Here is a 22,736-nt window from a genome sequence, read left to right as displayed (position 1 = left end):
AAATCATCCTTTCTTAAATGATCTCACGAACGCATAAATGAAAAATACGATTAACAATTAATCATTTATTTGGCAACCGAGCAACAAAACGAACAATCATAAATACTGCTTAATAATACATTGGATCAAGGTCTGAGACGATTGGTCGTCCCTTGTCAACGTAGGCGTCTCGATTCGCTGGACGATACTCAGCCTCGTGGTCTCTTAGGAAAGCGAACTTGAATCCTATTGCGTGTGTCACAAGACGAACATGGGAAACATGCGTTCTTATCCCTCATGCAGACGCGTATCGGTAAGAATACATCTCCGCGTCGCGGAGTTGTTTAATGCCATCCGTGCCCGTGAGACTTTACTCGGTGGAACACGTGCTTGTAAACAGGTATGTGGATGGGGTAGGGCTTCTCCACGGGCACAGGTATGTGCTTCTCCACCGTAATGGGCACGGGCTTCTCCACTGGTACTGGGATCACCTTCTCCACGGGAAACGGAACCTTCTTCTCGACTGGAACCGCGATGGTCTTCACTACAGGGATCGGCACTGGCTTTGCCACGGGCACGTGAACTGGATAAGGCTGTGGTACGCCTACAGCCACCGGATGTGGCACTGGTATCGCCACAGGTTGGGCGACAGGTACTCCTATTAGCGATCAGACAAAGAGTCTAGTGTGAGTTATATTTGGAACGAGTCGTGAAAGCGCGTTCGACTGATGGGGGGGATTCCTAGAAGAGGGAATCAGCGTGTCGATTTGGAAAATTTGAAGTGGTTGATGCTCTGCTCGCCAGATTGGGAGGTGTCGAAATTCCCGTGTCATATTTATAGATCATATAATTATATTTAATTTTAGACCGAATTTTTTCTCGCGCAACTAATTAACTTACCAATATTTTTGATTACAGGTATCGGGACAGGCTTAGTGATTTCGACGTGCTCGCTGACTGGTACAGCAGCTGCGTAATGGTGTTGGACGTGTCCTCCGTGTAATCCGTGATCGATTCCTCCACCTCCGTAGCCGTAGGAGCCATAATTAGACAAGCTATCGTGAATACCTCCCGACAAATGTCCCAATTCCACGCCGTGTCCTCCTCCGTAGCTACTACCACCCCCGGACACCCTGTTACACAAGGAACCAATTACATATTGGGAAAATAATTTAATCCCTAGGAACATCGAGCGATCCCTTACCCTTGCCAGCCTCCATAATCGCCTGGTTCGATACTGGCCAGCGCTGACTTTGCAATCAAGCATACTACGAGCACCTAAAACAGTCGAATTATAAAATAAATGAAAAGCATGGTTCTCTGAAATCTTTCATTAACGTTATAGAGTCTCCGACCCATTAGCCTCTGAAGAAGACGAGCGGCGCGGAGACGAGGGAAGCGTGTCTAATTAAGCCGAACAGATTTCACAACCATTACGCTCCAAACTCTGTCATCGGAAGCTACTAAATCACTTATGCGCGATGATGGGTCCACGGTTACTTCCTTCTGCAGTGTGAACATGGAAGCTCGCATCGAATGGGAACCGGAACGTCAGCCAACCATCGCGTACGGATGAAAGTACCGCGAATACCAATAAACACTTTTCACTGGCATTGTTTGCAGTATCAGCGCAACTTGCGAGGGGAGTGGAATTTTTAGTCACAGTCCACCGCTTCCCCACTTATCTCTGCCTGCCGTCTTTCCCTTAGGAAAGGCCTAGTTACTTACATGAGGCCAAAAGGTCATTTTCTGGCCACTCGACGAGGACAGTGGAGATGAAGAAACGGATGGGGATACTGCGGGTAGTTGACGATGGACCGCTCCTTCTTATACGCTTTCTCCCTCTCCCCTTCCAAGACGATGATCTCTCCTGAAAACCGGACCTGCATGCTCGCATTCGTATCTTACACTAGCGTGTAGGAAATACGTTCATGCGACGAAACGCGACACCGACATGCTCCTGTACATCTTAGACCACCACAGACTTTCGATGTCACGGCGAAGCTAGCATTGAAAAATTGAATGCCACGTGCTATGCATCCCCTTCTTGCTTGGACACAGTCGAGGTTTCGCTCTTTAAAGCTTGCAAATCTCTGCTTACTGGACTTGTGACTCGTATCCATTTGTAGAGCATCTATCTGCGATAGATGCAATCTGTTTCAACGATTCTGGTCCCCGTTATCAGAGTGCATCCGTGGGGTGAGTCCGAGTGGTACTACCGATGCACCTGGGTAATCATTCGACCTCCCCAAAAGGCATCCATTTCGAATGTCAACGATGGAATACATACAGACCGGAGCGACGTGGATGTAGATTTCTCTATAGGGCGATCGAGATTCATACGCGGAGGGAGCAGATCGTTGGTCGCTCTTCCTCGAGAAACGTTGACGGAATGCACCGCGCGATTCGCTGGCCAAGGCGGACCGAGTGAGCGTGGTGAACGCCCATCGCGATTGAGACAGCGATGAAAGTGATTTCCTTTCCTACTCCGGCTTCTCTTTCTTCCGTTTTGTCCTATTTCGCGATGTCACTTGTCATTGGGATTCTTGAGCGGAAGTCAAACGTGTCGGCTTGCTCCGATTTAAGTAAACGCGTGCTATATTAAGCGCCTTGGACTTGATCTATAATTTTTTGTTTGCGCGGTAGAAGTAGCGGTTAGCAGTGGGCTAGTTCTATAGCGATCTTTGTACGCGTGTCTTATTGCTCCATTTTATAAGATAAATTTATGGAGAATATGTGACGGTTTGAGGAGCTTCATGTACCCACGATAGGATTGAAAGATTCACGTTGTGGACAGCTTCAGTGAGAGTAGCGCGGTCTTTCACGCAATAAGAAAGGAAAGAAAATAAAACTGGATAGGTAAAAGGCAAAACGCGAGTAAAGCCAAAAAACTAGCATCGATGAAAGTATTTGCCGGTCCGGTGTGAAAGGAGGACTGCTCACCCGTTATAATAGTCGTGACTGCGTGAGCGACCGCCACTGGGATCCTATCGATGAAACAGGTTAAATCGTGCTACAAATCGTTCACGTACGGTTTGTCGTACGACGTCGTGCTTGACTAAGGTCGAGTCGAATGCAAGGCTATGTTACTGGATCGGATAGATCGATTCAGACGTCGCCATAACCGATGCTCGCGCAAGATAATCTAAAGTGTAGTAGTGATTTCTAGCACCTGTTTGTTTATTGATATTGGCGTGTTAAGTATATTCGTGCAATAAGAAAGTGCAATAAGAAATTCATTTGAATATGTCGAGCATCATTGGTTCCGTAATCATTGATCGTAAAATCGTTACATGATTGAATCGATGATGAGGTGCAAATGATAGTTTTGAAAAGCTATGTATTTAGAAAACACTTTGCATTTAGTAAACTCCCGTTTCGAATATAAAAATTACTATTTTCCAGAAATAGAACTCACACTTTTTGGAATTGTAATATAAATAAACGATTTTCCTGGAAGTTTTCCATCAAATCAATTGCAGAAATTGGTCGTAAAGTAACCTATTGCTACTCTAAGACGCCATCCCCGAAGAGGTTAAGCTCTCTGGCCGTACTGCAAGGGTGATTCAACGTGGAATGTACGCGCATCGTTCAAGACCCGGAACGGGTCTTTCTTTCGTACGTTGACCAGGACGCTGACAGAAAGGGCCATTGTCCAGGTAAATGGTCAGGGATCGGGCATAGGAGTCACCGGGCCAAGAAAGAGTGACTTTGATCGAGCGACTTTCTTCCCACGTAATTGCTCCCGATTCGTGGAGCCTCGGCAGCCCGACGGGATCACCGTGACTGGAGACAGCGGAGAAAAGGGGTATTACGGATGGTCAGGAAAGAGGCGAGTGAAAGGATTCCGTGCTGGACACGCTCGTAGATTCGACGAGGAGAGTTTATCCAATCCGGTCGTTCTCCTGGTGCAAAGCTGCTGGGGCGTTGTATCGCACGTAACTGAACACCGATCTCGCATTTTTCGGTCGTCGATGCTCTGTCTTCCTGCCGAACGGAATCGTGTCCGGCCACTTTCACTGCGACTTCCCTGCGATCGTACGGCAAATTGCGATCCCATTGTCTCAAATCGGTCCAGGAAACGGTAAATTCGAAAGGAAACTCACCTCCCACTCCCATTCACGTCGATCACGACGATGGTCGCGAAACGGAAACGGCGTCGTTCCGACACGGTCGCCTTTAACGATCAATTTGTCGCGACGATCGACCGGCAAGTGTGTCACGATCGTGAGCTGTTAGATAATCCGTCGCGGATAAACGTGGCCCAGCGAAGCGTGAGCTCGATGACACGGGAAGAGATACGGTCCTTTTCGGTCAACAGAAGCGATTAAATTTAATGGACGGTCGCGAGAACCGGCACAGTAAGTGATTCTGTTGCTGGTCTCTTGCGATACAATGCATTCATCGGTGAAAGCACACGAGATGCTTTCTACGCGCGACACGCTACGTAAATTAGCCGTTAGAATTGAATAATGAAGGTCCCATGTTTGGTACTTCGTTGTTTAGATCCAGAGGAGAATTTTTGAGCGATGGAAAATGGATGAGTATTTCAAATTGGTCGTTGGAATTTATGAAACAAAGTTTATTTGTAACAGATTTAAAACATACATGGAACCGTCACCATAACTATAACAGGTGATATAATAATAATAATAATAATAATAATAATAATAATAATAATAATAATAGGTTTTCGTGTTTATAAGGCGATGAGGTCCTCAACGACCCCAGGGGTGATGGGGTGGCTTCTGCAACGCGGCAAGCTGCACAGCGTTTGCTACAGCATTTTCCTTCGCTGCTATGACGTCCTTTTCCTGTAAATCGATGAAAACTCTGTCACCCTGTTTCCTTTTCGAAACGCATTCTATAATCTAATATAATCTAATCACACCAATTGTTCCTTTAACGTTTCGCAATACCTTAGCTTCCTGTTCACTTTGACTGATCTGTTTGTCAACGTCCTGCTTTTGCAACTCGGCGGCGGTCGCAGCAGCGTTCCGTTGAATTGCGGCTGCTGCAGCCGCTTCCCTGGCTGCGGCCACCCGTTGTGCAGCTGCAACTGCATCCTTCAAAGACGCCAATTTCTGCTGCAGGGCCACTAGCTGCTTCGCGCTAGATCTGGCGTCCGCTTCGGCGGATGAGGAAATTTCCTGCGACCTTCGTGAGTAATCAGAACAAAAGTCAGAGTGACGCCTTGGTACTTGTTGAACTAATCGTTATTATTTTATATCTGCAATGTTTACCTAGCTGCAGCCTCCCTCGCCGCAGCCTCTTTCGCTAGAGCAACCTTTTGCTGAATAACTGCAGCTTGCTTAGCCTCTGCTACCTTCTGTTGAGCCGCGTGCACGTTATGATTCGCTTCGTTGGCCTGCTGGATAGCCCTAAGAACGTCTGGAGGATAAGCGATGGTGGGAGTTCCGGGAGCTGGGTCCCTCAGAGCCTGGAATCGAAACGAAGGAATGAAAACACGAGCCGATGACATGGAAATATGAAAATTACCTGAACAGCGACGTTGTGCGTGGCTTGAACTTGGACTTGCGTCAGAGGAACGTCTGGTATTCCCGAAGGATTCCAAGGAGCAGATCCGTAGCTGCTGGGGGCCCATGGCGAGGTGGAAAAAATTGGCGCCACTCCGAAGAAATCGTATCCAGACGGTCCGAATAACGTCACACCTCGTTTGTCTTTCTTCGACTGCGATTTTGGCTCCGCGATCGCGACGAATGCGAGAACGACGATGATCTATGAGTATTTTGGGGAAAATTTATTTTTATGTCTGTTTACTAAGGTTTCTCTAAGAAAAATCAATTCTTTGAGTTTGAAGCAATCGAAGATAAAATAATATTTGTATATTGAATAAATAGTTGACCGGAGTAAGTATATTACCGTGTAGGAGGTCCTCATCTTGGAAGAGTTGTGGATGAAGATATCGATGATACTGAATTCTCTGACTCGAAGGACGAGTATATATACAGATTCGGATTCGTAGGAGAATGCCCTATCCGCGTCGATGTAATGACAAAATTAATTAAGACTATCGAGATAATGAAAAAATTGACATACCGCGGCAGAATTACAGGTCTTTATTGTCTAATTACGATTCGTTGCGGCGGCATTGCTGTACAATCACCGCACAAAGTGCCGACTACCTGCCTAGAAATTGATGGACCGCCACAAATATGATATATTCCCATTCAGGGAAGCAACGAGAACTATCTGTATCCCAACTTGCTTCCGGTAAGTCGCATTTCTCATTGGGAGAAGGTAAATTCACTTCATCGGCGCCATAAGTAACGTCTATCGAAAGTCACCTTCACTCTTCATACGTCCGAACCTTGATAGATCTTAATCCAGCGTTTGGATCTAGACTTCAGACTGAAATACTTATCGCCGTATGGAAATGTAATGATACAGCACCGAACGCTACCTCGTTTACAACACAACTTTATGCAGAACGTATATACAAACATATATAACGATACAAATTTTATAACAACGTTTAAACTAGTTTTTATGCTACATCCTGTGCTTGCTACTCTTATTCAATTAGCGGTGCCTTTCGCAGAGCTGAAGATTTTTATTTTCTTAGGAATTTTGTGTCCAAAGCCTCCTTCGAACACAAAGACGTCAGAACCATATCCTTCGTTATCCTTGAAGCCTTGCGGAGATTTATGGTATTTGAAACTTGTATGACTTCCTTGGCCTATAGCATCTTGAGATCCGTAGATGTCTTTATTCTTACGCGAGGATCTCGAACGGTAGCCTGAAATTTCATAGTAATTGTCAAACACGATACATTAATTCTTTTTAAAATTAAGTTTAAACGACATCGTACTCACTCTGTTTAGGGGAATCTCTTCTGTACGACGCATCATACTCTTCATCCATATCTTTGTCGATGTACCTAAGCCTAGAGGTATCTTCAGAAGTGTCTTCATTTCTTTGGTTCTCGTAACCTTCATCTTCCTCTTCCTCTTCATCTTCAGCCTTGTTATAGGGCTTTGGAGAAGTGTCCTCGAAATGATATTTAGACGCCGTATCATCGTCGTTGTCATCGCTCGACGAAGAGAAATCGCTATACTTTGTAAACGGCTTCTCTTCAGCTTCCTCGTCGCGATTCTGATTCGAGTATTTGCCAAACTTATCGTCGTATTCCTTGAAAGGGAAAGATATCGAAGGCTTGAAGTCACCCTCCATAAGAGGCGCATTGGAGTGCTTGTCTGGTTTGGATTCGTCGTCGTCGTCGTCGTCCTGCGCGTTTGGACGGTATTCCTTGTCAGAAGGATTGTACCCTGGATGACAAATTAAATTAGTGAAATGTCATCGAAACCCTGATTTTTGTATAAATTCTTAATTACAAACCTTCGTCGTCCTCGTCATCGTCGTCCGTGTCATCCGTTTTAGGCGGAGGAGGATTCTTCTCATTAAGAATTTCCACGTCTGTTAAAATACCCTGCGAGGGCGGAAGGTTTCGATGGCCACCAAGAGTTTGAACCTGTTGAATATTTCCATGGCCAAAGTGCAACTGTGGTTGCGTCTGGAGGGTTTGATATCCCGCCGAAGAATATCCACCGATATTGGGATAGACCTGTATCGCGGCACCCTTGTACTGTGGGAAATATGGATTGTTCCCTGTTGTCGAAATTGGTACCACTTGGCCTTGAAAACTGGAAAAGGGCGACAGAAAGGGCGCACTCATCTGCACATTGTTCACTTTGGGTGTTCTGGCTGGGAAGTTGAACTGATCTATAGGTTGTAAGATCAGCGATTGACTTTGTACATTCGCGAAATTCGGGAGAAGCTGGTGACCATTTTGGACCTGATGAATGGGCGCGGAAACCTTGTTGTACGGATTGTTTTGGAAACCGTTCACGTAGAACTGCTGTGCTGGAGGCTTGGGTAGTTGGTAGTTAGACTTGTACACTGGAACCTGGGTGTCGGATGATGCACCGTGGACACCTGAAAGGAAGTACGAAATAAGGTTGTACATAGCTTCCCTGAAGAGGAATTTTTAATTGATCGGAAAGAAAAATATGGTTAAAACTTGAATACTTTACCTATTGGTGATTTCTGATGCTGAGCTTGCTTTGCAGTCACAGGGTCATTCGCAACCTTGTAGCCAGCAGACATGGTGAACAAGTTTCCAAAATATGGCGAAGACTGCTCCTTCAGTTGTGAATTGGACTGACGAATAGATTGCGATGGGCCAGCATAGGGTTGCTTGAAGAATCCTTCGTATGAAGGCTGACCGATCACCAAAGATTCTCGTGGAACACCTTTGACATCCTTGTAATAAGACGATGACTTTGGGCTACCGTTTTTAAGACTTCTTGCATTCGGACTGGATAGCTTCGTTTGGTGAAATTTGTAATTTCGTGGAGCATTATGGTCAGACTCTACGATTCCTTGCTTTGGTTTCACAAAACTGGAAGTCGAAGATTTCTCGTCCGCGCGCACAGCCAAACTCAGTGCGGATACGAATAAAGTGGCGTAAAAGATCTGCAATGTATCGTTCATGTTTACGATCAACTGGCGTGGAACTATTTCACGATTCGAGCGATGAGCTCGTCGAGCTCATTGTTAATTCTTATAAACGAAATATAAACTGCAAACGATATCGACGCAGGTCACAGTTAACCGATTAAACGAGCACAGACAGACACCAACGTTTGTTCTTAACTGACAGCGACCGAGGCTCGGTGATCTTTTATATTCAGTGATTAGCGATGCGAGACGACTGAATGGGTCTAGCTTTTCTACGTTTGACAAAAAGCGTGTCGAGAAAATCCGAGTCGAATCTCCGCGACTCTCCACCGATCGCGGACGTTTGAACGGCGTGTCAACGACCTACTTGTTTCTTGATATACAGGGAGTTATAAAATACGATTTCTTTATTGCAGAAAAATCTTGTCAAATAGCACCACCTATTATAATTCTTGGACACTCTGTGTGTCCCCTGTATTTCAATACTATATCTTACTCTATTCTTGGTTCATTTAAATGTAATGTTTGTAAAAGCAATAATTATCAATTTTCTAACGAAAGTGGTAATGAGAGTAATGTTTGAGTGTACCCCATTTATCATTTATCTACTAAAGACCATCAACGTATTTGGTGTATTAATTCGTCTACGGTCAAACAAATTTCAGGATAATTAAATTTGTCAGCTGTACCTGAATGGTTACGAGGAAAATTAATGTTGTGTAAATAATATCGAACCAAGGCGTTTCAAGGCGTGTTTTAACACGAGTTTCCCGAAAGAGTGCATTTATTGGCTTGTACCATAATTATTTGCCATTCGTTTTAATTAGATGCAGTTTCTAAGTGCACGTCATTATGCGTATATACATCGCTCTAATGCTCATAGATTTGTCACAATCAATGAGTGTTTCTATCAAGAAAACCTACAAGTAATAACGATACCAGTCAATACTAACAACTGTCCATTGGTCGTTGACCTCGAATTTCCAGCGGAACCTGTTGTTCCCAACGGCGTAGATCGAAACAGCTATAAAAAATTTGTTTCTAATTGGTTTCAACTATCATTTCTGGTGAAAGTATCGAGCGTTGCTCGCGCGGCACATTATAGTTCCAATGCGTTGTCTCTGTTTCAAATCGAATCGTTCATGGTTCGTCGCATTGGGTATGAGAAATTGAGCGAGTAATCCGCTGTCGCGAGGAATCGTAAAAGTAAACTGCGAAGAAGCCGTCAATTCCGCGGTTAACGAATTTCGTCCGCCATTATTGGATCTTCGTCGCAATCGGATAACATCAACGCGACGTAACGCTGATTGCTTCCATTTTATGGACGGTGTTATGCCTCGCTCGTCAAGCAGAAAATTATGTTCGAAACTCAGGGACATCTCGGGGAGCTACGTACCACCATGGAGTTCGAAGAAAAAAAAATTTCACACTTTCCTGCACACCCTTTAAATTAAGTGAAAATATACCAAGGTCGATGTCAGGTCCCCACTCGACGAAAAACTTTCGCCTTTCTATGGTACTTCCAAGGGAATTTCCACGCATGTGTGATAACGTTAAACGATTACTGGACGCTCTCCTTTTTATTGTCCTTAGCAGGTTGACGGTGATAGTGCTTACTCGCAGAAGAAAACGCTAGGAACACTTGTGCAGACATCTTCGAGTATTAATTTAAAAAACATTAAATTTAAAGTGTCGAGGACAATTTATACCGATACCGATACCTACCCTTTGTTAATGGCAGCATGGAAAGTAATTAGAAAGGCGAGAGGAATAAGTATTTAACAAGTTCGAATAAATCAAACGATTGTTATATGCGTAAAATGAACCATCGAGCATAATAGATTCGATTTATCGCGTTAGTTTTTTGGGTGAAAGTACCGTTTTACACAAGCATCCAACTTACGTAAATGCGCGGATGTGCGCTAAAAACAACGAAAGGCAATTTGCGATCAATTCCATTTTACGTAATGCTTCGAGGAGATGTCAATAGGAATGGCAAATTATTTGAAAAGGTAAACAGTAAATGCAACGAATTGTAAGAACAACGTATACATTTTTGGTTTATGGATAATATGTACAACAATCGCTAGCACCTTAAAGACAAACAATTAAGACTTTCTCCATTAGTCACGATCGTTTAAACTTAAAACGAGTATCTAACTTAATTAGTTACAATTCATAATCAAGCAATAGCCTCTATGTGAACATATCGAACGAAAGGGATGATCGTTCGACAAAACACAAGACATTTACTATCTAGTTCTTATCGTACTAGTGTAATGATCGAAATTTTATCCCTACGATCCACGCATCGTAGGATTAAAATTCTACACACGATACCGCAAACAACTTGGCTATCAAACCGTCCTTTTTTGTGTCAAGTATCTTCGTGTATCGTGACCATTGTGCAAATTGGAGTGCAACGCGCTTTCTGACATTTTGTTAAAGTAATCCCTCAAGGTATCGTCGTAGTATTGCTGCTGCGATCGTAGCTTCTCGTCTTCGAAGAACTGCTTCAGCTGATCCTTGTCCTGGAAGTAATTCAGAGCGAGGCCCTTGGGCAGCTGCTTGTTCTTCATCAGCAGACCAAGAAAATTGTGCATCCTGGGGTGATTAATGCCGCCTTCTTTGCCGCCCTTGTGGTGTTCGTATCCCTTGAGGAAAATATTCTTATCGGTGGGCGACGAGGCGAACGAGGAGAACGAGTCGATCGAGCCTTTCTTAAAATCAGGGCGACGATGTCTCGTATCGTGTAGTTGCTCAAATGGTGAGCTTTCGGCGTGAATCGTGTCTATGTTCGTCGCAGAAGTCTCCGGACCACTTGTCTTGGGAGAGAACGTATGCCTGGGATAAGGTCTCGGTCCATGGAAATGACTTGGACCATTGAATCTAGGTGGTCCAGACATCGGTCTCTTCTTTCCTGGCTTGTCGTGGAAATGGCCCTTTGAGCGGTGAGAGCCCGAGTGAGGAGGTTTCATGAAGTCCCTGACGTGCTTGGTGTCTCTGAAATCGCTGTTCGGGCCAAAGGTGAATTTGTCTTGATCCGAAGGTCTGCGATGTCTATGGGGTCTACCGCTTCCATGGTAGGAGTGCGTAGAGTCCGAGGATTGAGCCTTCAGCATCTGCTCCAGCGCCGCCAACAACTCGTCAGGCTTCTTGTTAGTCAATTCAGCCGTCTGCGGTTTCGTTTCGCTATGATGCGCTTCGGCATCCTTGATTCTTTTCGAATCAGACAGAGAAGCCTTCAATCGCTGCAGCTCGTTCTTCAGCTTTGCGATGTCCATCACATCTGACGCGTTGTGACGATGATGCCCTGGCTTTCGGTCATTGTTCCACTTCTGGGAGTTGTATATGGTCTTCAGAGACTCCTTGAACATCTGCTCCGCGTAGGTCGCCAGGTCTGTGTTCAGTTTTGGTTTCGTCAGTAGCTCGCTCTGTGCGTCGAAGCTGGGCTTGAAGAAATTCCCTCCTGGCAACAGCGGAACGAGATTCAGATTCTGCGGCAGAGGTTCGCTGGCGTGCAGCTTGCTGTTCAGAGCATTCTGATTCTTCATCACGTCTACGTTGGGCACGAAGTTGATGGGATTGAACACGGGCCTGTCTTGAGACTGGTACGTTTTCATGTCGTTGTAGGAATCTTGGTTCTTCGAGCCTATTTCCGTCAACGAGTTAACGAAATTCTGAACGTTGGACGAGGAATCGGTGGTGGACACTAGCGCTGGCCTGGCAGTGACCACGCTGGTGGTGGTGAACATGGGGAATGGCGTGGTGAAGACTGCCGCGGGATAATGCATCGCCCCGTAGGAATTTATGATCGTGTCCACTGGACTTGGTTTGATATTTGGATTCACAATCTCTACGTTTCTTGTGCCGACGTATGGCAAATGAGCGTTCTCCAACCCCCCTGAACCACCTTGGAACGTGTTCAATGCATTAACGTTGTTGATACTCTGGCTACCGGTATTGTCCACCGTTGGATACGTGAGCGATGGCAATTTAATGTTCCTCAACGTTGATATACCATTGTCTACCCCTGTGTGCGGTACCTTTACGAACTGTTGGTTCTGCCACGTTCCTCCTTGAACGTTCTGATGGTCAGGGATCAGTTGAGGAGTGCTTGCTGCGAAAGTGGTCAGCGTGGGCATAGGCTGCAACACAGCTGGCAACAGATGGGTCGTCTGAATGTACGTCTTCGTTTTCGGAACTACGTTTTGTTGATAGAGCCCAGTCTGCACCTGTGGCTTTACAATCTGCTGAGTATTCGAATTTTGCAAATAATAGGAGTTACCGTTCAACTGCCTCTGATCGTTCTGACCCACCGCCATGGTCGCCGAGGCCAAGAAATTCGCGGTGGATCCAGAGATCATGTCCTTCTTGTTCTGCGACTCGGCAGTCACCAAATTGATCTTCGCTGCTGGCAGAGTCTGAGGCGTCGACGTGATGGTGGACATCGTGGGAATGTTCTGCACCTGCAAATTCCCGTGACTGACAAGATTTTGACCGTGCATGCCGTGTGGGTTCACCTGAATATTGAAATCTGGGTTGGATTGTATCGGAGTCTGCATCAACGTTGGGACAGTTTGATGAGTAGGCTGAGGGACTATCAACTGAGGCATGCCCCCGTGAACCTGATACGTCGTCCGTGGCGTAGCTGTCCCATGAACACTGTGAATGGGTATGCTCTGCAAGGGGTTCACGTTTGGGGTGACTGCGAAAACCGGAGAAACCGTGCTGGACACGTACTGAGGCTTCAAGTTCGTCGAGAATTTGTTGGAGTCGCTCACTTGAGGAAGCACCGCCTGCATCGAGTTATGAAAGCTGTTCTGACCGACGATGACGTCCGGAGCAGACGTGGAGACTCTCAACTTCGAGTCATCGCCGATTCCCGTGGGTGAGCTGACGGTGCTGACAGGCGTGGCTGAGACTATATTTTGCACAACGGCGTTCGACACGTCGAAGCCTTGGCTGCTGCCCATCGCCGACGAGTGATCAAAGTTCGCTACAGGTACCAAATTCACTTTGACAGGAACGAGGAACTTTGGTTTCTCTAGTTGGCCAATTTCGACACCGCTGGAGTGTGAGATCTCTAGGTTAGGAGATATTTGATTCCAGGTGTTGCTAGGGTTGAACTTGGAGCTCTGATGAGATTTGTGCCTTGCTTCCAACCCTGACTGTCTGCTATCGTATCGCGTCTCTTCGTAACTGTCGTCCTCGTCGCGATGTCTGTCGTCGTCCATCCAAGAATTTCCTCGCATCCTCTGCCTTGACTTCGTTCTCGAAGAGTGATGCCTCTTACCGTGGCTCTCGTACTCTGTGCTATCAGACACCGATCCTCGATGCTCCTTTTGGAGTCTCTTGGAGCTGTCGCCGCTGGAAGGTCGTCTTCTGTTCTTCTGAACTCTTCTGGGCCTCTCCGTGTACTCCATGTAATCCTCGTCTGATAAATCCCGGGAGTCTTCGTCACTTCGGAATCTGCCGTCCCTGTTGTGCAACACCCTCGATGTTTGATAGTTTTCTCCACCCGAGCCTGATACTATCGGCGAGTTACCGAACTCAGCGACTACAACTGGTCTTGAGAATCTGTGGTGATTGTTCGTCTGCTGAGAGGACGCCGCGATGCTGTCGTACGCGTCGTAGCTGTTGGAGTTGCTCTTCTCCAGGTCGTTCACCTCCTGATCCGTCCTTGGAAAGGACGAGGCTATGGGCCCGCTCTGTCCGCTCTGCCCGTGACCGTCGTAGTTGAAGACATCTTGCTGATGATAATTATCGAGCACTTTCTCCTGCTCGCGAGCAGCTTTGTCCTTGTCCCTCGCTGAATTGTTAGGATAATAACGAGCGTAAGAAGAACTCTCGTCGTTATTGTCGGTTATCGTCCCGTAGTTTCCTGTGTAATTCTTCAGGTTCTTTCCCTTTCCTTTGATCCCGTATCTCGAGGAGGACTCCGTATTCTCGTTTCCGCTTTCCACGGAGCTCGGGGGGCCTTCGTAAAAGTCCGGATAATTGGCGACCACGGGCGTGTCGTTCCTGACTTTCAACAGCTCGAAGTCGTTTTGCCGTGTCTGGTACTCGAACGATCTGCGATTGTTCCCACTCGGACGTGGGAAGTTTAAGAATATCCTCGCTTCCGTGGAGTAGGCGGGATCGTTTTCCAATTCGTCCGCATCTTCCTGCTCGACGGAGTCCTCGTCGTCGATGGTGAAGTTGCTCGGATCGTTCAAAGAATTGCTCCAAGTGATGTTGCCGAGTGGCTCCAGCTGGTCGAGGCGATTGGAAGACTTGGACGTCGAGGATGTCGTCATCGGAACGAAACCGTTTGAGTTTTCGTAGTGCACCGTGGTGTCTATTAGCGAGGTTCTTAGCTGATCTCGAAACTCCTTATCTTTCTCCTTGGATTTCTCGACGTTTTGTACCACGCTTTCCGAAGCGGTTGCAATTTGATCGAGAGTCGCAGCTTCTTCTTTGAGAACCACATCTTTGGCTCCTATTAGGTGCGGCCAGCTCAAAGAGAAGAAGAGGACCTGCATCGAATACGAATGCGTTAGCAGAGAAGAAGGTGTATTCGATTCGCAGCGTGAGTTCACAGACTTTCTCGTCATCCCGGACAATTTAACCGAATTAATTAAAGAAATATACTGACAGCCATAACGAATTGATTTTTTATACTGTCAATGAATATACATAGTATTTCTTTTAACGCGTTCTTTTTAAATGGCTCGTAGGATCAGCCTCGAACCGATCTATGGCGTCAGACGCGGTAAGACGCTAGCTGGTTCGAAGAAAGTTGGCGATCGCGTTCAAGCCCGAAAGAAGAAAGCGCTCCGATTATTGCGAACTTGAGATAATGGCAAAGCTAAACGGAATCATCGGCGAAAATAGCTGGCAGTCAAGGGACTGACCTAGAAAAGAAAAGCGGAGTGGAAAAGTAAAATGCGGAGAGCATGCGTGTGTACTACGACGGACAAGGACTGAATGTGCACGGAAGCAGATCCACAGAAACTTTCTCACTGATTCATGGCGACCAGATTCTGATTGACGGCGAATCGGGTCTTGTGTAACTACCACTCGAAAGATCAAAACTGCGTCGTCAGGTTGTGTACATGCATCCGGTAAAGTGTGTCATTTTCAGACGCTCTGATACATTTCCGATTAAATAAACACGGTTAATAGTAGCGTGTAATTTCGCGTGAAGAAAAATTGCTCTAATTGCGAAGAAAACGCATCGTGCAACGTACATCCACGCAGCTAGCAATAAATCTCTATCCCCTTTCGACGGATCTAAAATGGAGCGACGTAGAAAATATCCCTGGTCAGAGAGCGCGAAGAAAGTAAGGTCTTACTTCTAATTGGTTAACTCGCGCGGGAGGTAAATTAGGGAAAACACTAACGTCGAAATATTAAGATAGAAAGTGCTCCAGTTATACTGATCCGTGTACGGTTAGATACACACTAGAAATTTCTGTCGACGTTGAACCTGTTTTTCACAAATTTCTGAAATGGATTACATTTGTTAATTTAGCAACACCTTTTAGTAGAATCGAGACATTTCATGCGTGAGAAGGAGAGAAAAAATAAGAGTAAGGGAATCGAACCAATGCTGTACATAATATTTGCGTAATAATCGTTCTCGCGGTAGAAGGAACCAGTTGCTAATTAGCTACCGAGGCGATAAAGATCGTAACAAAGAAAAAATAAAAGTGTTAAATCGCGTAAAAATATGTCTCGCAAGGTGATGCAAACACGCGTTGGATAAATTGTTGAAGCAAGTTGTCACTGTTTCTATTCACTCGAATGGACATTTTTTGATGGCGGAAGGGGTTTACGAGAGTTTCACACTCGCCCACGAAATGCTACGATGGATTATTATGGACGGTTTATCCTTCGATAGGTCGCCATAAACACAAGAACTGAATTCGCACTCGGATCCCGGTACTTACGAGATGAAACAACATTTTCCTTGGTCGCGTGTCGGGCACACCCTCTAAAACGGAGAACCACAGTTAGGCAGGGCCGAGTGTCACTGAACGTCGCGTAGAACACATTGATTGCAGCTTGGTGGTCTGTCCTTCGAGCTTCTGTAATCCGAAGGACCTTGCGAGGCGAACATCCACGCGAGAACTGAGCAACATAGTAGACACGCGATTTTCTTTATACACTCCGGTAGCCAAGTGAAAAATATCGTTCTAAATATTATCCTAGAGCCCATCGGCCTGAGGATACTTTCATTCGCGACACGCGACTGCAGCTGGGAAATTGTTGTCCGCAACAAGTGCAGGATGCGACCACCCATCATTAACGTGGTGGAAGCCACGCAAATTTGCTGGACGAAGGAAAAGTATCCTAGTCCGTTCGCATCAGACTTGGAGATCTACGAATGTTCGGTGTAATTAAGTGCAATTACTTCTAATAATATATAACGCCTGGATTTTTTTTTTCTGCAGCTAATCGTTCTCACTTTTCACGAAGAATCTCGGAGCAGTTCTCGACGAGAAGAATGTAGAAGCTATTTTTGGAGTTCGATTAATTTTTGGCAATCGTTCGATTAATTTTTGGCGAAGAGATCCCACCCAGACGCAACGTAAACTATGGAAGATTCGCCTAGGATGGTCAGTAGTTCTTCGTCCAGGATTTTATGCGCTCTGAAACGCACGCATTATGCACAGCGCGCTCGCTCCTCCCGATGCAACCTGCCTCACACGATAGAAACGACGCTCAGCGTCGGTGTGCCAGGACGCTGCTGAACGCTCGAGGATTTGCCTGTGTAAGATCTCGCCAGCGCTGGCAATCGCCACAGTTTAATGCCTTGTGTCTAATTGCCGTGCTTCGTAGATATGCTGGAGATATCATCGTTGCTTCGCGTTGTGAAAACGTGGAATTAACTGCGCCCTACGACTATCGCGAGTAGTTTGTTCATCCCCACGCATGCAGACAATTAACACTAATTACCTGCCTCGCAACCGTGTCGCGTTCACTTACTTTTTTCCCTTTGCTTCCTTTTTTGGCTATTTTGATGCTATGATAATTCCCGCGAATTTAAATAATAGACTGTAAAATTTATGCATTAACATTGTCTGTTGTTGATTCGCGAGATAACCGTAAATGTATATTAGTAGTTTGCGATTCATCGTTCAGGAACGATTTGGATGGAAAGTGAAAACTGCCGGTGCTTTTGAATTTCGTAAAATAACTTGCAAGCGATGTTTGCTTTTGTCAGATAGCCACAATAACTGACGACCGTCATTCGAAAGGAAAACGTGAAACGTTTGCTTGAAATAACATATTCAGCCTTTTATTTTCCGCTACGTTATCAGACAGTAAATGGAGCAATCGATTTGCTTCGAGTAGCAGGTATTTCAAATAATGAAGCTATTTCATTGCGGTATGCGCAGTATTTATGTGGTATGTGTGGCATTTGTTTGCGTGGCGCGGCGCGTTTGTGGTATTCGTACGGTATCCGTGTTATGTGTCACGTGATGTCTAATTGTTAGACAGTGAATTTTATGCATCTGCGATGCTTACGAGAATGGAAAACGCATGCAGAATCTAATATGCATTTGGAAAAAGAAATTGATCGTTGCATTTTCTGAAACATATTTTGCGTACGATCTATACATTTTAATAAATTCTCTGGCAGATTTTTAAATTTATCTATCGATCGGTGAGAATACGAGAAGATGGAAGATCGAAGGGAATTAAAATTGACTATCGATTATGTATGAGTTTTATTCAAATATATATGAATGTATACAAAACGAGTGTCTTGAGTCCTTAAAAAAACTAAGCTCATAAGGTACCTTCTTGAAGCGAAGAATTTGGTTAGAAGCATCCGTGTGCTTCGACCGCGACCGATTCTTTGAAACTTTGATCTAAGAGGTAATAGATCTGACGTCTCAAAGAATCAACGCCCAGGTACAGTATTTCGCGATAAAAATTTATTGCACAATCCCGTATTAAATACTGTCGAACTAGACAATTCATAGCATTCGAAGAACAATGTCTTTTCCGCCGATCTGAGATCTCAGAAACACTTTAGCTCTTGACCTTGTAAGTCGTGAACCTTGGATCATCCACAATCTGAACGTTCTTCACTTTCTGCCTAGCCGTCGAGCGTTCACCGTAATGGCTGCCAGCCAAGTCCGCTGACACATCCAAATTGCTCGTCTCGTAGCTCGATCTTCCATTGTAAGAATTCGAATCGTAGCTAGGTCCACTACGGGCGTCATCTTGCGTCAGTCGAATCAAATCCAACACAGGACTCTTCCCAATACCGGAACTCCTGTCCTTGTCGATGGACTCCGTTCCAAGATTATAGGTGGAGGGTCGCGCCAATTCCTGAATACTATTGGCATACTGTATCAAGTACTGCTGAAGCAGAGCCTTCAAATTAATGTTCTGAGAGGGCTTAGGTTGGATAGGGGACGCTCCGTCCACTCTAAGGATGATGACGGGTATCAAAGAGTTCCCGGCTTGCACGAAAGTCGGACGAACATTCAAGATGGACGATGGGTTCCTGATGTACTCCGAGATGGACGGATTGTAGTTCAGCAAGTCGGAGTACTGAAGGTTGTTGTAGCTATTCAGATCGCTGTTGCTTAGGCTCTGCTTCGTTGCCTGCTCGTTCTCTGATAGTATCGTGTCCAAGTAATTCTGAACCTTCGGGGTGTACTTGGTAGCGATCCGGGAGCTCTCACCTGATGAACCGTAGACACTAGTGACGGGGGTGGTGGTGTTGATTGTAGGCTCCGTCACGTAGGAGTCGGTGTACTCGGCATTTGGGCTGTTGGTCTGGTACCTGAAACAGAGGAGTTGATTACATTACAGTGTGGTGCAAAGTATCTTTATTTTAAGCGATCTAAGTTCACCTAAGTAATACTTATCTTCGCCAGTGAGTTCACCACTAACCTGGAGGGTATCCGGCTGTAAAGAGACTCGTAATTCAGCTTCTGTCCGCTGGAGCTGGGCTTCGTTCTTCCTGAGTAAGACGACGAGAAGGAATATCCGGTAACAGTGGGCTTTCGTTGGTGCGCCAAGTTAGGCTGCTGCTTCTGGCTCACTAAATTCTGATAACCGAGCCGGTACACTTGTTGCTGGGGCAAGCTCGACGACAGCGACTCCGCGGAAACGAATGGGTTCGCCTGTTGTTCGTTCTGCTCGACTACCGTGGGAAATTGCACCGGACCCTGGGAGAGGACGGTGTTTTCCGTGGTGGTTGCTTCGTAAATCGAAGGAGCGCCCTGGGATTTAGTTCGTTGCGCCGTGAATTGCGGATATTCCACGTAAGTAGCAGGCGGGACGTCGGACACCCGGCCGTCTGGGTATTTCCAGAAGATTTTGTTCTCGTAGCGGATTCCATCCTCCACCGTATATCTGGGACCATTGCCAGACAGCTGCGCGGAGTCCTGAACATCGTAGCTCGACGGTGCGACGGTGGAGGTCTCGACGGTTTGAGCAACGGAGCCCAAGCCTTGGGGGTTGATACGGGATCGAGTGTTCTGCCTTTGGGCGGAGTAAGAGTGCATATTGGCCGAGAAGGGGCCTGTCGTGGCATATTTGTACGAGCCAGGGCTGGAGGTTACGTATCCGACTGTCTCCGTGGAGCTGAAAGCCAAGGACGATTGCGTGGTAGTCGGAATGTTCCTGTATCCAGAGTACTGAGCTCCAAACGAGCTGACCGCCGGTTTCTGCGTTGTTGGGAAGTTCTGGTACCCGAAATTTGTTTGTGGCTTCTGAGGCTTCGTCCGCGATCCGAACACAGGCTGGGATTTCGATGATTGCTGATAATTCAGGTACTGGTTCGATTGAGTCTGACTTTGAGCCTGGATCCCACCGAACGAATTATGTCGCGTTCCATGGAAATACTCTGCTCTGTTGGTAGGTTGGACCTTCTCTATGATGGTTTTAGGTAGGAATGGGCTGATAGATTCCTCGATGCTCACCGTGGTTCCCGATTTTCCAGCAGGGAAGTAGTAGTTGTATTTTCGAGGTTGCAGGACGTTCTGCTCGAGACCGTATCCGAGACCACTGTTGACCGTTCGTTTGGACTTCTCCTCGGACGTGACGCTTTCATCTTCTGTTCCATTACCAAAGTCTAGTAGAATGATCGGAGGCAAAATGGGTAGTCGATCCTCTTCTCCCTCGCCATCTTCCTTCGAGTCCAGGATCTCTGCATCCTCTGGGTTGTCCAAACTGACAGGCTCGTTCACGGACTCAGCCTGGGCGCTAGCTTTGGACAGATCCCTTCCTGAAGTTCTTGCATGGCTGAGGCCAATTACCAGCAGAATCGTGGCGATCTGAAAGCGATGGACGCAAAGTAAGGAAGAAGAGTTTTAGAAAGCATTTACTATTTAAACAAAATTATGTTTCGATGCATCATCTTCTTATAAAGTGTTCCACGTCCTCCTCTCTTACGGCAGAAGAATGGAAGGACGTTCGCGAAGTAGGCTAATAATTATTGATCGAGGGGAAATCTTAGACGTCTCGAACAGCAATCATTACAGGGGTCGACCTTGGCAGAAAAGAGTTTGGATTTCTACAAGGTTGCCGTCGAAGTCAAGCAGCCGGAGAACGAGTTTTATGCGCTGTGCACTTGTGATTTTCACCGCTTTCTTCGACAGACAACGCGCCTCGAGGGATATCCGCGCCACGTGAATTGAAATTTCAGCGTTCATCGATAAGAAATCATCGCTTCTTGTTCTATAGATAACGAGGTATCGTATACTTGGACGTGACTAAATTTTCTGTTAACTTTGAATTATTTTATGCGGATTATTTCGACTGTAACCCACAGTTACGATGCTAATAATTCTCGATTAGTATCGTACACCAATTAACGAAAACGAGTTTGGTAAGAAAGTTTACACGTAACGCGCGTATCATCAACCTGGTTTTCGTGAGACCAATTTACCTGGAAAGTCATTAATTATTGGCATTTCGGGGATGTTGTTTGCCAAACGAAAGCAAGGTTCTCATCGTATTTCTACGTCAGCCAGATATGAAATCAGCCGTTACCCAACAAGGACCAAAAGGAACAGATTTTATGATGGTGTGGCGCGCCAGTATTCGTCGAATACCTTGAAGGACTTTCACTGACTTGCTCAAGAGCATCTGCCACGACTACTTTGCCGGACGCTGCGCGACCGTGGATGAAAGAAGATAAGAAACACTTTCTCCATAATGATTTAGAAGAGACTATTCCGTAGAGAAAAGGGAATGCAAAAGTATCAGCAATGCGGATAATTAATCGTTCAATAATTTATGTTAATAGTAAGACTTGTTCCTCTACGTATCGAGTAGAAAATTAACCAGCCGTGAAGAGCAATACTATGTGTAGAGATTGGAGTAATTACGACAAAATCACTTAACTGTAGTCGATTGCATTATAAATAAATTAGCAATTACTACATACTTTTAACACCTAAAGTAGTCTGAATGACGCCGACCATGCGATGGACTACAATAAACAGAATTAAAATTCACGAAGCAGTAAAGGGGAAGTCCATGAGATGATCACTGAAACGACGCAAGAAGTATACCTGCTGCGAGCCTAATCAGAAATCCAGTGGGAAAGCCATCGAAGATCACTGCAGCGCAGGGCGATGCATTCGAGAAAATTTTCTGATCAGATATTGCACAACAACCTACAGTTTCTATTTTCCATAACTGATCTTATGTGGAGGCATTCTGGTTTTGGAGAACTAAAACTTATGAAATTTTCACGAATTTGTTTAAAATAAGCTAGTTGCTCTAAAAATGTAAAACTACGGTGATGTATTCACGTGTGATTCAAGTAACTATGAACTTTGTTATGTGAATAAAACTTCACTTTAACGCACAGATTTGACTTGTTCGTTGCAATATAACAAAATACAATAACGTGGTCACTGACTGCTTCGATAATGAAACAGATTGATTCACAAGTGGAATGACTTGACGAATCAATAAATGGTTAATTAGTGAGATGATCACTGGAACGACACTGGGATTAATCAATTATCCAATTGAGAACCGATGGAAACGATTCTTGACGGTGCATGTCAGTCAAGTGACATTCAAGGCAATTAGAAAATCTCTAATTTCTATTGACAAGTAAGAGCTAAAACACGCGATTCGCGAAAAAAACAACAAAAATCACGGTACTTACGTAGATCGCGTTAGACCTCATGACAACGGTCGACCTTAAACCTGCACGCTTTGCGGCCTCGTCGTGTGTATTTGGGACTGATGAAGCAGAGGCCGCAGCATCCCACCTTATATGCCTTCGCTTGAACCGCGAGAGGGAC

General features: G+C 45.5%; 5 protein-coding genes across 6 annotated transcripts; all 5 read right to left on the bottom strand.

Moving 5' to 3' along the window:
- Positions 1-156: 156 nt before the first annotated feature.
- LOC128885910 (zinc finger protein 512B-like) lies at positions 157-2,976 on the bottom strand. 2 transcript variants are annotated; one of them, XM_054140276.1, is made up of 4 exons: positions 1,708-1,848; positions 1,184-1,257; positions 880-1,112; positions 157-637 (listed from the first exon to the last, which is right to left on the bottom strand). In XM_054140276.1, the coding sequence occupies exons 1-4, from the start codon at positions 1,723-1,725 to the stop codon at positions 324-326; spliced, it is 639 nt and encodes a 212-aa protein (XP_053996251.1). In that variant the 5' UTR covers positions 1,726-1,848; the 3' UTR covers positions 157-323. The 2 variants fall into 2 exon arrangements, with proteins under 2 accessions (XP_053996251.1, XP_053996250.1); XM_054140275.1 differs by having other exon boundaries at positions 880-1,257; positions 1,708-2,976.
- A 1,696-nt stretch (positions 2,977-4,672) lies between these two features.
- Positions 4,673-5,880, bottom strand: LOC128886245 (polyglutamine-repeat protein pqn-41-like). Its single transcript, XM_054140945.1, has 5 exons — positions 5,863-5,880; positions 5,479-5,718; positions 5,223-5,419; positions 4,899-5,136; positions 4,673-4,793 (listed from the first exon to the last, which is right to left on the bottom strand). Exons 1-5 carry the CDS (start codon positions 5,878-5,880, stop codon positions 4,698-4,700), a joined length of 789 nt encoding a protein of 262 aa, XP_053996920.1. The 3' UTR covers positions 4,673-4,697.
- A 543-nt stretch (positions 5,881-6,423) lies between these two features.
- On the bottom strand, positions 6,424-8,825 carry LOC128886503 (uncharacterized). The gene is made up of 4 exons (XM_054141451.1): positions 8,034-8,825; positions 7,339-7,935; positions 6,816-7,268; positions 6,424-6,739 (listed from the first exon to the last, which is right to left on the bottom strand). Exons 1-4 carry the CDS (start codon positions 8,491-8,493, stop codon positions 6,519-6,521), a joined length of 1,731 nt encoding a protein of 576 aa, XP_053997426.1. The 5' UTR covers positions 8,494-8,825; the 3' UTR covers positions 6,424-6,518.
- Positions 8,826-10,817: 1,992 nt separating this feature from the next.
- Positions 10,818-15,056, bottom strand: LOC128886244 (uncharacterized). The gene has a single exon (XM_054140944.1). The coding sequence runs from the start codon at positions 15,054-15,056 to the stop codon at positions 10,818-10,820; it is 4,239 nt and encodes a 1,412-aa protein (XP_053996919.1).
- Positions 15,057-18,193: 3,137 nt separating this feature from the next.
- LOC128886486 (uncharacterized) lies at positions 18,194-22,730 on the bottom strand. Its single transcript, XM_054141412.1, has 3 exons — positions 22,598-22,730; positions 19,360-20,747; positions 18,194-19,249 (listed from the first exon to the last, which is right to left on the bottom strand). Exons 1-3 carry the CDS (start codon positions 22,616-22,618, stop codon positions 18,487-18,489), a joined length of 2,172 nt encoding a protein of 723 aa, XP_053997387.1. The 5' UTR covers positions 22,619-22,730; the 3' UTR covers positions 18,194-18,486.
- Positions 22,731-22,736: the final 6 nt, after the last annotated feature.

The sequence above is a fragment of the Hylaeus anthracinus genome, unplaced genomic scaffold (genome assembly GCF_026225885.1).
Source record: "Hylaeus anthracinus isolate JK02 unplaced genomic scaffold, UHH_iyHylAnth1.0_haploid 11982, whole genome shotgun sequence".
NCBI lineage: Eukaryota > Metazoa > Arthropoda > Insecta > Hymenoptera > Colletidae > Hylaeus > Hylaeus anthracinus.
This window is presented reverse-complemented; position numbering and strand designations above follow the sequence as displayed.

Excerpts from the sequence above, each read along its gene's own strand:
- LOC128885910 (XM_054140275.1), bottom strand. The coding sequence starts at position 1,876 with ATGCGAGCATGCAGGTCCGGTTTTCAGGAGAGATCATCGTCTTGGAAG. Across the intron at positions 1,258-1,707 it reads AAATGACCTTTTGGCCTCAT|GTGCTCGTAGTATGCTTGAT; the intron begins GTAAGTAACTAG and ends CGACTGTTTTAG. Across the intron at positions 638-879 it reads ACCTGTAATCAAAAATATTG|GAGTACCTGTCGCCCAACCT; the intron begins GTAAGTTAATTA and ends GATCGCTAATAG.
- LOC128886503 (XM_054141451.1), bottom strand. The coding sequence starts at position 8,493 with ATGAACGATACATTGCAGATCTTTTACGCCACTTTATTCGTATCCGCA. Across the intron at positions 7,269-7,338 it reads CGATGACGAGGACGACGAAG|GGTACAATCCTTCTGACAAG; the intron begins GTTTGTAATTAA and ends TTTGTCATCCAG. Across the intron at positions 6,740-6,815 it reads AAGAGATTCCCCTAAACAGA|GCTACCGTTCGAGATCCTCG; the intron begins GTGAGTACGATG and ends ATGAAATTTCAG.
- LOC128886486 (XM_054141412.1), bottom strand. The coding sequence starts at position 22,618 with ATGAGGTCTAACGCGATCTAC. Across the intron at positions 20,748-22,597 it reads TGAGGTCTAACGCGATCTAC|ATCGCCACGATTCTGCTGGT; the intron begins GTAAGTACCGTG and ends CATCGCTTTCAG. Across the intron at positions 19,250-19,359 it reads TACAGCCGGATACCCTCCAG|GTACCAGACCAACAGCCCAA; the intron begins GTTAGTGGTGAA and ends CCTCTGTTTCAG.
- LOC128886244 (XM_054140944.1), bottom strand. The coding sequence starts at position 15,056 with ATGACGAGAAAGTCTGTGAACTCACGCTGCGAATCGAATACACCTTCT.
- LOC128886245 (XM_054140945.1), bottom strand. Across the intron at positions 5,420-5,478 it reads CGCACAACGTCGCTGTTCAG|GCTCTGAGGGACCCAGCTCC; the intron begins GTAATTTTCATA and ends TTTCGATTCCAG. Across the intron at positions 5,137-5,222 it reads GCGAGGGAGGCTGCAGCTAG|GTCGCAGGAAATTTCCTCAT; the intron begins GTAAACATTGCA and ends TTACTCACGAAG.